At 35.4% G+C, this 12,521-nt stretch overlaps 1 protein-coding gene across 1 annotated transcript in view; it reads right to left on the bottom strand.

Moving 5' to 3' along the window:
- Positions 1-656: 656 nt before the first annotated feature.
- Positions 657-12,521, bottom strand: part of lrp1bb (low density lipoprotein receptor-related protein 1Bb) — a gene marked incomplete at its 5' end in the record, with an annotated part of 305,396 nt that continues 293,531 nt past the window's right edge. Inside the window, 9 exons of the mRNA XM_079617452.1 lie at positions 657-2,035; positions 2,605-2,679; positions 3,179-3,329; positions 3,740-3,830; positions 4,120-4,196; positions 5,786-5,899; positions 9,901-10,005; positions 10,590-10,764; positions 11,485-11,646. Coding sequence (XP_079473578.1) covers positions 1,895-2,035; positions 2,605-2,679; positions 3,179-3,329; positions 3,740-3,830; positions 4,120-4,196; positions 5,786-5,899; positions 9,901-10,005; positions 10,590-10,764; positions 11,485-11,646 — 1,091 coding nt within the window. The 3' untranslated portion in view covers positions 657-1,894. The remainder of the gene's footprint in view (positions 2,036-2,604; positions 2,680-3,178; positions 3,330-3,739; positions 3,831-4,119; positions 4,197-5,785; positions 5,900-9,900; positions 10,006-10,589; positions 10,765-11,484; positions 11,647-12,521) is intronic.

Genomic DNA, 12,521 nt, shown 5'->3' with positions numbered 1-12,521 from the left:
TGAAAGAAAAACGAAAGAGACAAAAAAAAACACAACAAAGTATACAAACAATATACAATCAAAACAGTATACGGAGTTACATAATTCCGTAACAAAGGGAAGCACATTAAAACCCATGGAAATGATCAAGAATGATCTCTGTTAATTCCAGAAATGCACCCATGGGAAATAGGAAATGTTGGAGCTTTGCACTCAGCATGGAATCGTGCCTTCATTTGGAATGGGCTTTTGTTACCTCATTAAACGGATTTAAAGGATTTTACCCTGATAATGTCACCCTAGTTTAAGACTTATTGTCTTAAAACACAATCCTGTACAAAAAGATTTGGGAATTATTTACCGCATCAATGCCACGCGCTCGTCTGAATAAATTAGGCATGGCAATTGAGGCATGTTTTGTAATGGCCACCCAAAAACTGCATTGGTACATGTATTCACTATATACTTTGCATTCAGTTTTACAATCACTGCAAGAGAGAATTTGATCCTTACTGAAATGTGACTTGAACCACCCAATTTCAAGTTACTGATTCACATCTCAGACTTTCCATCTTCTGACACTCCTGCCCAAGTACAAAGCAGAATATGTCGCTCAAACCAAAAGCAAGATTTTAAAGAAGTGAAGTACAGAGTGAAACAGAATCCTATTTGAAATGGAAATAAAATGTCTTTATTTTATATTGATTTGCTTTTTATATAAAAAAGTACTTACATTTAATACATTTTTTTCCAAAATACAAGCAGCCAAACAACATATAAATCAAATACAAAATTATAAAATCTGTTGTCTCTTAGTAGCTTCCCTTCTGAAAGTAACCGGTGATGTGATTTAATTCATAATCTCTAAAACTCCCATGTAACAGTAACTTTGATTCTCTCTGGCATCCATGACATGTCAAGAACGATCCGTGACCTATACGTGATATCTTGCCCTAGGTCTAGTGTCTAACAGTGATGAAGTCAGCTTTAGTTTGCTTGATGAAGCCGGTGTAGCTGTATTGCTGAGCTCAAATGTAGCCACAAGCAGGCAAAGTAGCAGAAAAGTAGCATGTCTCACACACAACTACCAGATTGTAGTTCAATGACCATCAAACTGATATCAGCTCTGTAAAGATGCTGTCAAGGCGTAGACGAGACGGCACTTGGTCAATATTTCCATTCAGTGCTGAGCTATCCCAGCATGCCACATTGTTGGGTTTCATAAACATGGTTCATAATTGCAGCATTTTTCTGGTTGGTGGAAATGAAAAATCTCTTCATGAAGCAAAAACAAACAACACTGGATAGATATAAACTCATTTCTTCAATAAGAACTGACTGAAGTCAAGTGGTTGACTTGTGTAGCCCTATGTTGTGGAAGAAAGCGGAAAAGGGGGAAATAAAGAATAAAGTCGTACATGAATATAACAAAAACCCTTTAAATGGCATAAATATGGCATTTCTAGCATAATTAAATATGATAAATGAGGTTAATACTATACGGAAATGAAAACTCTCACAGTGCAATGTGAAGTAAACACTAGAAAAAAAAAAAGGCAAAAGCTGTCATGATGCCCTAAGGCAACTTACTGTACTTCAAATTTAGGAAGAAATAAACACCAATTAAAAGGAAAATACTTTGCAGTTGTAATTTTGTTAACTGTCCACAATGTGCAAATGAGCAGTTGTGTGTCACATGTGCAGTGCAGCGACAAAACAGTTTAAAGAAAAATAGATGGACAAGTATGACTCCAAGTATCGCAACAGACATAGAGGCGCAATGCTGATGGTGCCAAGAAATCAAATATAAACAAGATATCTGAACCCGATAGGAAATAGAAAATCTTTTTTGTTTTCCTTTTGTTTTATACATTTTGTACATTTAAGTAGAAAAAGAGTACAAAGTGTAGTCAGGCTATGCGGCGGTTTCTCGAATCGTCCCCTCAAGTTTCTTTGGGAGTAGCTCTCTCCTTTCGTCAATGTTGAGGACTGGTTTGCGACAGTTCTGACCATCCAGGTACATCTTCGAGTACATCGGATTGGAGTAGTTCATTGGCTGTTTGGAGAGATAATTGTGGAAAATTGACATTCAGTTGACATTCACACACACAAAAAAAGATTCAATTCAATTCAAATGAAAGAAAAACTTAAATGAATAATAATAATAAACGGTAAAGCAAAAAACGGTATAAAAATGAATAGTAATTATTTCATTAAATAAATCATGTTAAAAATACTACAAAAAAAACAAACACGTTGTGCAGGACTAAAGTTGGTTCAAGGAGTTGCTTCCACTGCAGCCGGAGTCAAAAGTGGTTTCAGTAGCATCATTTGGATTGGTGCTTTGAAAAGCATATTCAATCATGTTTATGGTGACATGCTGATGTCAGCAAAGGATGATAAATATATTATAAGCGTCACTCACAACCCCATCAACCTCACCTCCTGCATAAATGAACCACTAAAACATGAAGAACACAGCAGAAGTCGAGCCATAAAGCCATGCACTTACTATCACGCTTTGGCACATTCATGCAAACCGTCACATCACAGGCATGCAAAAATGTCATTTAGAATGACTGTGATTCGCTACATAATTGAGACAAAGGAGCCCAAGGCGTTCACCTGTCCAGGTATTACTTCCTTAGGGACAGAATGAATATTCAGCGTGCAAGGGTCACTGGATTTTACACACCAGCCCTGGAACACACACAGTCGCCCCGGCATGCAGTCGACATTTAAAACGTCATTGTCACTAAACAACATCAATGTAACGCTGCTATTTAGACAGAAATATTCCATGGTACGAAACAAACGGTCAGTACGAAGCAAGTGAAATCGAGCATTTTGTTACTGCCATTTTAGCGTTGCTTTTAAAAGGCATGAGTTTTTAGAAACATGTCAGAGTTATTTCTTTGCAAGGGGAAAAATATAATGTTCGCAGCTTTAATGAGGCAAATATGCAAGGTAAAGACATTTTTCATATTCTGGGTGAGAGGATGCAGGCAACAGATAAGAGCTCTGGTGTAAAGCAACAGTTAATATTACACATATAGACTTGCCATTTTACTCAAGAGATATTTTCCAGGATAGACCAGAAGCACGTTCTTACTGGATCTACCACATTGAAATTTATGGATATACATGATCAACCTCTAACATTTCTTGTGTTGGGGGTGTAAAATATTCCAACACAAACCTTTTGGGGATCGAGTGTGAAATTTGGTTTGAGAAGGCTTCCGGCATCTGCGTGGTTGTCATGGTCCACCTCATACATGTTGTAGGATGGATTGCCAATCTCCACATTAATGCCTCCATTAGTTATGGGCTGCCGTTGTACACGTTTCCCCCTGCGACAGAGAAGCACTTGAATTAGGACTACATTGTTTATATGTACTGTGCTTTTTTGAACATGTATTCAAAATGACTATTACTAGGACTGTCAAATGAACGTGATACAACAACACTAAAAGCATGTCAGGCTAAAAAACAGCAGTCTGCATTCATTTTTGGTCTATTCAATATTTTCATCATCCACAATAATAAATGTCTGTAATGAGTTGGCTATACCATAGAGCAAAGATTCCTTATTAAAGTTTTTTTTAATTAAAAAACAGAAATGCTTCAAGTAGTGTAGATGTAACGAAAAACACATTATATGTGTGTACATGTTATAATACATTTAAAAATCTTTACTATGATAATTTTTTTAATAGATGACAGGCCTGTATTTATATTTAAAAACTATTCCAAAAAGTACCTTTGCCGTCTTCTGCAGATGAAGACACCGGTCACCACTGTAGTAATCAGAATGACCAGCAGGACCAACGGCACAATGATAGCTATACTTCCTGTTTCACACAAGAAAAAAGCCAGAAGCAAAAGCCCCTATTAAGCCTATTTCCCCAGGTGTCTATGCAGGTGGAACAGGAAATTATTAGATACTCCATCACAGTAAAATTAAATAAACAGTACTGCAGCCCAAAAGATATTGAGCCAATATTTAACGAGAAGCTCAGATGTATATTCAGATGTGTCGTTTGACTGATGAAATAACGGTTCTTTTCATTTTAATAATTGAAGGACTGAATCCTTATTGAATTAGGAGAGGAGAGCTCTTTATAAAGCGTGAAAGCTCACCTCCAGCTGTATTATCGGAGCGGCTGCTCTTGGGGGCCGGCCTCTCGCACTGCGTCCCCGACCAATTAGCTGAGCATCTGATTTAAAACAACAGAGTCAAAACAAACAGAAGGCAAGTCAGAAAAGAGAAGAAATGTTGTTTTTGTTGGGCATTGCAGAATGAATTTAAACAGACAAAGGCTTAACATATACTTAAAGGAATAGTTAACCCAAAAATACAATTTGTTACTTACACACAAAGCTTTAAAACAAAACTAAACCAATATATGCATACACTACTGGTCAAAAGTTTGTTTTTGAAAGAAGTCTCTTATCCTCACCAAGGCTGCATTTATTTGATGATTACAGTAAAAACAGTATTACTGTGACATATCATTACAATGTAAAATAACGGTTTTCTATTTGAATAGATTTAAAAATAATTGATTCCTGTGATGGAAAAGCTGAATTTTCAGCAGTCATTACTTCAGTCTTCAGTGTCACATGATCCTTCAGAAATCATTCTAATATGCTGATTTGGTGCTCAATTATGATTCATGTCTAAAGGACGTAGGCCAGTAGGAGGTGTGCGTGTAAACCTCACTCCCCTGGACTCAAGAGGCGCGCTAGTGGCTACAGTCTTTAGTGTCCTTGTTAGCGACCTAGGTTTGAATCCTGCTCTGAACAGGTCGAGTAGGACCGGTTACACATGCTCAATTATTAATATGGGTTCTTATTATTATCAATGTTGAAAACAGATTGTACTGCTTAAATTGTGAAAACCATAGTACTTTTTTTCAGGATTGTTTAATGAATAGAAGTGTTCATCTGAAATCTGACATTTTCTAACATTAAATGTCTTTACTGTCACTTTTGATTGATTTAATGCATTCTTGCTGAATAAAAGTATTAATTTTCATAAATTCATAAAAATAAATCACTTACCCCAAACTTTCCAATGGTTGTATATCACGGTTTCCACAAAAATACAAAGGAACAAAAACTTTCAAAACTTTTCAAAATTGACGATAATATTAAATGGTTCTTGAGCACCAAATCAACATATTAGAATGATTTCTGAAGGATTAGTTTTTTTATTTATTGTAATATTTCACAAAATAACAGTTTTTTTTTAGAGAGCATAAGAGTCTTCCTTATATATGTATGTGTGTGTGTGTGTGTGTGTGTGTGTGTGTGTGTGTTAGTATCACTTTAAGAGTAGGCAAATGTGCAGTGGAAACAAATTGAAAACACTCATTAAATGGCAAGCAGTAAAGCGGAAAGAAATTCATGAATCATCTTTTTTGTAAATGGAAGTGGTCCAGTGGGGGTCATGTTTATGATTAAACAGATGTTTGATGTTTGTTTATCGGCGTATGATATGAGGGTGAAGACTGGATCTTGCACATTAAAACCGTACACGAGTGTGGTCACATTTTTTAATTGTTTGACTATATTAATTCTTCCCTAAGCAGACACTGTTAGAAAAATAAAACAGGCTAAAAGAATACGGATCCCAAACAGATACAGAACAAAAGAGAAAATCCCGAGGGTATGGGATGTGTGTCCTTGAGGATGGTAAGATCATGGGAAGTGGACAGTGGGGAAGCGGTCAGGGTAAATCAGCTGGATGGATGGAGACTGGTGGAGATGAAATGTCTTTATCAGGTGAACAAGTTGGACCTACTTGCATCGAGGTTTGTTAAAGGCAGTTATTGTGCATATTCCTTCGTTTTGACAGTAGTAGTCGCAGGGATTGGCCAGCTCATCGCAACGCTGGTTCTTGAACCCTGCCGTACAGCTGCAAGACATCGCAGTGATGTGAGGACAGTAAGAAGTGAAAGAAGTGTACAGAACTGAAACAAATGATATGTACAGTAGCAGCAAGTGTATGTATGCATGTATGTATGTATGTATGTATGTATGTATGTCTTAGTTATAGTTTTAGGATCTTTCATGTTTTATGACTATGAAATTAAATTAACAATATGTATTTGAGGAATATTCACTGCATATGAATATTATGTTCTGCAGGGCTTCAAGGATTCCCAGACTTTCCACCTATGGATTTCCATGACTTTTCATTGATCTTTCCCTTGTGTTCATGTTTACTGTAGTTTTTTCTTAGAATGCTGGGTGGATTTCTATTTGTATGTCTAACAGATTCTCAAAACTGATATTTCTCCTCTACATACAGTATACACTCTCACCATGAGCAATGTCTAGCTGTTGAAACATTTCAGTGCACCTAGAAAAATTGACTGTAAAATGACTAAAAATGAACTTCCAGATTTTCAATTACCATGATTTCTAAATTTGAAACAAGCATTTTTCTGTAAAGCTACTGTGACACTATACAAATAAACTCGAATTGAAATGATGAGTTTCAGACCATGAAGCTGTAGGATGGAATCTTGCTGACTGACTTTGTAAAAAATAAAACAATCCAAATTTTATTTCAGAGTATGCATATCAGAATTTTTTGTTGTTGTTGTGTGATTTCACTGGAACGGAGAGTGAGTGGTGGATAAGCAATAGAGAGGTAAAGCCTGCATCTGAGCAGTCTCCGGTTTGGATGCTGACAGATGAGTTAATCGCAGATATCTAGGGGGGACAGTAATGAAATTGTAAATGTGTTGTGAATTTCCAAGTTGGCAGCTACAATACCTTGTGAAAGAAAGAAATAATACATCTAAATCAAAATCATCTCTCCAAAACGTTGTCCAGTATATATAGCTTTTTTTTTTAAAGCAAATTACTTAATTTGTGATCTGTTTGTATTCAAGAGAATATTCTTTGGTTCTGAAAAAATTAGAAAAATGCTTAGTTGTGTTTCCTTTTTGTAAGTAAATAACTGTGCTTTGAAGTAAAAAACTTTGCCTTCCCAAATATATGAGCTTTGATAAGGAATTAATTTAAATGATATTCATTTCAGGTCAACTATGATGACTGCTTGGCAGATACACATCCATCATTCCATACATTTCCTGTGACTCAGAGCCAGTGAATGAAATACATTATCGGGACCTCACAATAAAAAAAGAGAGAGGTAATTTGCATAGAAATTGATTCCATTCTCTCAATTATGCCAGTCATTGCTACAAATGCCACATAAACTGCATAGAGCATTTGACGATTTTCAAAACAACCATTTACAACCTGTTTAAGTTTGGAGACTGAATATGTGATAATTTAATGCTTGCCAACCACCACACTTCAAAGAGCATCCGTTATACATGCCTTATGTCACAATCTGCGTTTGCAGCTAATAAAATCTGATGGGAACAAAATTATGACAGTAAATATCTTGCATAGGAAAAGACCGTATGGGAAATCATTAACGAACATTTAACTCTAACCATTTATTGGGGTCTTTACACGTAACAGAATAATAGCAATTTAAGACAATAGGACCTCATGATTCACTGAGATTCATCAAAGCAGGGCTGTTACCATTTGCAATTAAAAGGTTATGTGGAAAATTATGAGTTTTGCCTTGACCTGCACTGTTTTTATTTAGTGCAAACATATACACTAGATGCATTAACACTGTGAATTGTTGCTTTCAGGCTAGGGCTGTAAACGATTAATCGCATCCAAAATAAAAGTTTGTGTTTACATAATATATGTGTGTGTATTGTGTATAATTATTTTGTATATATAAATACACACATGCATGTATATATTTGAGAAATATTTGCATTTATATACTGCATATATATTTTTAATATAATTTATATTATATATAAATAGAACTATTTTATATATAAACAAATTTTTTTTCTTAAATATATACATGCATGTGTGTGTATTTATATATACAAAATAATTATACACAATACACACACATATATTATGTAAACACAAACTTTTATTTTGAATGCGATTAATCGCGGTTTATCGTTTACAGCCCTATTTCAGGCCTTATCATATTTTTAGAATTGATTTTCTAAATTCATCTTTTACCTTGTATTGTGATGTTACAGTCTAAATAAATAAATAAATACTTAAAATGTTACTTACAAATGTTCAAAAATGTTTTTTAATAAAATAAAACAAAATGTACATATGGAGCCCTGTCAACCAAGGTGTCGAAACCCTTTTCATTCCATGAATACTTGCAGCACAAATAGTGAAATTCTTCAAATCAAAGTGTGAGGGACAAATATTTTTCCATTGGTCACAGCTGAAAGCTTTGTGGCCTTTACTACCTCTATTATCAACATCCTAAACACGTGGTGCTCTGCAAGCAGCCACTGCCTTCAACAGCTCCTGATCTCGCAATAGAAAAGCGAATTTATTCTCGACAAAACAAATTGTCAGGCTTTCTAAATGTATCCATTCCTGCCTGCCAAACCAAACAGAGCTGGACTCCAGCTGTTCTCAGGATGCTGTCCCAATATACACAAGTCCACAGGGTGGACATCCTGTCAGCAGCTCGTGCGCTGTGAGAGCCTAACCTCATTTATCAATGCAAAGCCAAAAAACAACAACAAAAAGAAAACACCTGCTGCACCTGAAACAAAATATGATAGCCCAAAAGCCATTCATGATTTTACACTAATAATTAACCGGTACGGTTTACTAAAAAGTGAGATTTCCCATACATAGGGAATGTTCGCACAAAACATGTGAAAATTATCTTTCTCGTGCTGACATGAATCAGGACTTTATGCAGTCAACAGTTTCAACTACAGTATATTTAATAGTCCAAGAGATGTAATCCAAAAATTATACAGATATTATGACATCAAAAGTTTGGGGTCAGTAAGATTAAAAAAATTATAAATAAATAAATTGGTAAAACTTTACGATAAGGTTTCATTAGTTACCTACTTAAGTTAACAATAACTAAGAATGAACAATACAGCAATTCTACATAATTTATTCATCTTAATGTTCATATAAATTCCATTTACTAATACATTATTAAAATCAAAAGTTGTATTTGTTAATATTAACATTTACAAAGATGAATAAATACAGTAATAAATTGCTCATTGTTAGGTCATGTTAGTTAATACATTAAGTAATGTTGACAAGTGAGGCCTTATTGTAAAGTGTTACCAATAAATTATTACTTTCATTCAGAAAGGATTACATTGACCAGAAGTGGCAGTTAAGGTATTTATAGTGTTTCATTTATACGATTTCTATTTCATTTTAATGCTGAACTTTTATAGACATAACATAATTCTGAAACAAATGTATCACAGTTTCCCAAAATGCTAGGCAGCACAACTGTTTTCAACGTTGATAATCATGAGAAATGTTTTTGAGCACCAAATCAGTATATTAGTATAAATACATATTATACATATTACAATGATTTCTGAAGGAACACGTGACACTGAAGACTAGAGAAATGTTCGGCTTTGCCATCACAGGAATAAATTACATTTTAAAATGTATTAAACATATGCTTAAATTGTAATAATATATCACAATATTTCAGTTTTTAGTGTATTTTTGATAAAATAAATGTAGCCTTGGTAGCGCATAGGAGACTTATCATCAAAAACATTAACACATCTTACCGACCCCAAACTTACAGTACTATATTTGGTAGCACTGATTATTCATTTTCAGGCTCGCTGTAATTCGATTTTTAAACAAATGTAGGCTTTTAGGCATTTAAGAGTGTGGCCTAATTGTTCCTTTGTGCTTTTTAAATCTGTCAAAGTCTCTGAGTTCTGTAGAACCATTCTGAATGAATGGTAAGGCTTTCAAGGGTGTGCGCCATGTGGGACTAATAGCTGGCATTTGGAATGTGGACAAAAGGAGGCACTTAGTCATTCTTACTGGCAGAAGGGTAGGCTGGTGTCGGGGTCAAGATGACAGGTGCCTCCGTTATAGCAGTAGCCATCGCACAACTGGCAGCTGGAGGCGATTCGACCGCTGGTACAGCTGGCAGAGTGACAACAATTTGGATGAGCTAAAAATGTGATTGTTACAAAGGTAATTTAAGTGGAAACTTACAGGCTAACCAGGGGTGTCCAATCCTGCTCCTGGAGGGACACTGTCCTGCAGAGTTTCCCATTAAACACACCTGAATAGCTAATCAGTCTTACTAGGCATGCTTGAAACTTGAGGCTAGTTGGAGCTAAACTCTGCAGGACAGTGGCCCTCCAGGACCAAGTTTGGACACCCCTGGGCTAACCTATAAATAAATTACATAAATTAGGCTTTGTATTATAATAAGCTACATGAATGTTCACCATCGGTGCTGGAAATGTATTATCCTGGATACAATTATATTTTGCAGAATGAGAAGAATTAAAGGCACAACATCAATTCTGCACTTCATTTGCTTAAGATGAATAATGATTTTTAAAGATAAAATGTGCAATTACTATGGCAATACCGTCGTCAAACGGAACTGTAAAAAAAGGATTGTTTTCAAATCTCTCTTTTGGTTCGTCTACAAGTAGTATTGCCTAAAAAAAACATACACACAATTTTATAGCAATATCAAAAAACAGCCAACTAACTTGCAAGCCACATCTCCCGTATCTCCATCAATGATACATGGGGCTCCGTGGCAGCGCAGGCACTTGTCGACATCACACTTGATCCCTTCATAGCGAGCCGGACACACGCATTCAACGTGTCCTGATCCGGACAGCGTACACGCCTTGGAATTGACACAGTGGTGATGACAGATATCTGTCATGGAAAAAATAAAATAAAACACAAGATATGTCGGTAATTAAGATAACAAGTGCACATTTCTTTCATATCATGTTCAAGTTTAATTAGAATTTTACACAGCTTTAATGAGACTTAATTATCCGCATCAAATATCTACTGGTACCAAGATGAAAATGTGTCACCCCTTGGGTGCACAGCACTAAAAATGCATTACGGGTGCGCAGATTAAATTGTTTTGCAACAAATTATAATAACAAAGACTTTATAACAACAAATACTTTATCAGCAAAGCACAGAAACACCTCAAGGTTGTTACAGTAGCATTTAGAAAACCTCTTTGGGCACACGTCGTTCAAATGCTGGCAAATGCCCTTTTGAGTCAAATACAATATTTGCTTTCAATGGGGTTTTTATGTTGCTGCTACCAGTTGTGGAGACAAAATGTAACAATTGTTCCATTAACCACAATTTAGTGACTGGTCTTCTATGTTGAAAATACAACAACTCAAGAGAAAAACCCTCTCTGGAGATCATATCATTTTCTCCACAGTTCTTTCTTTCTGTTTCACTTGGTACTTGGATGATTTAAACAAGCAATATGGATTATGATGATACTGAATTAAAAGGGCACAACTGTGGATGTAATTAGCTGCCATGAGAATCACTGACCTATTGAATTAAAATGTAGTCACTGACCATTTCTGCTGGGTACAAGCAATCTCTTACAATACTTACGATACAGACAGCGGTCGCCCGTGTACTCTGCCAAGCAGCGGCACACTGGCTGGTTTCCAGCGCTTATTTCACATGTGCCTCCATTCAGACAGTGATTATCACAGACCCGCCTCTCACAGTTTGGACCGGTGAAGCCTGTCATGCAGCGACAAGTGGGTTTCCCTATGATCGGAGTAGACAGATGTGTCCACATAAGTAGCAGACGTGGGCATTTTATTTTTGTTTAGTCCTTTTCAGTTTGACCAAAACTTGCAGAGAATGTGAGTTGTTTGCTGAAGGCAATTTCAGCAGAGAGGCGATGAGAAATGTATCTTTTTTCAGTAGGCAATTTATAAATGTAAACTGTACTGGAGTCCACAAGAACCATACATTGAAGCTGTCTAAAAACAGCTTTAACAGCAACCAAATGAACTAAGCTCTGGTAGCTAAAGCTTTAGTGTAAAAGTGCCCAGCATTAAAAAAAAAAAAACTATGTAAATGAATGAAGTCATATAATTACTGTGACAGGGAAGGGACATGTTCAGTTCACTTAGTGTTGTTGTGAGCACAACATAGCACTTATGGGAACGTGATAATATCTTGTGGCCACAGCTTCTTATGTTTAGGTAACAACATCCAGTTTTTTTGTGGCCACGAGTTTGTAGTGACTGAGCCAGATCAGATTATTTTATAGTGTTTAATATTAAATCTTTGAATTAATGTTTTATACTTTAGACTTTTTAATTTCTTGAATGATCATTTACATCATATGTCGATCCCTATGCAGCATAATATTATTTTAAGAACTTTTAATTAGGGCTGTAAATGATTAATTGCGATTAATCGAATCCAAAATAAAAGTTTGTGTTTACATAATATATGCGTGTGTATTGTGTATAATTATTTTGTATATATAAATACACACACATGCATGTATATATTTAAGAAATATTTGCATTTATATACTGCATATATGATTTATATTATATATAAATAGAACTATTTAATATATAAATAACACATTTTTCTTAAATATATACATGCATGTATGTGTATTT

This window comes from Phoxinus phoxinus (genome assembly GCF_949152265.1).
Source record: "Phoxinus phoxinus genome assembly, chromosome: 7".
Taxonomy (NCBI): Eukaryota; Metazoa; Chordata; class Actinopteri; order Cypriniformes; family Leuciscidae; genus Phoxinus; species Phoxinus phoxinus.
The sequence above is the reverse complement of the archived record's forward strand: the minus strand, read 5'-3'. Positions and strand labels throughout refer to the sequence as shown.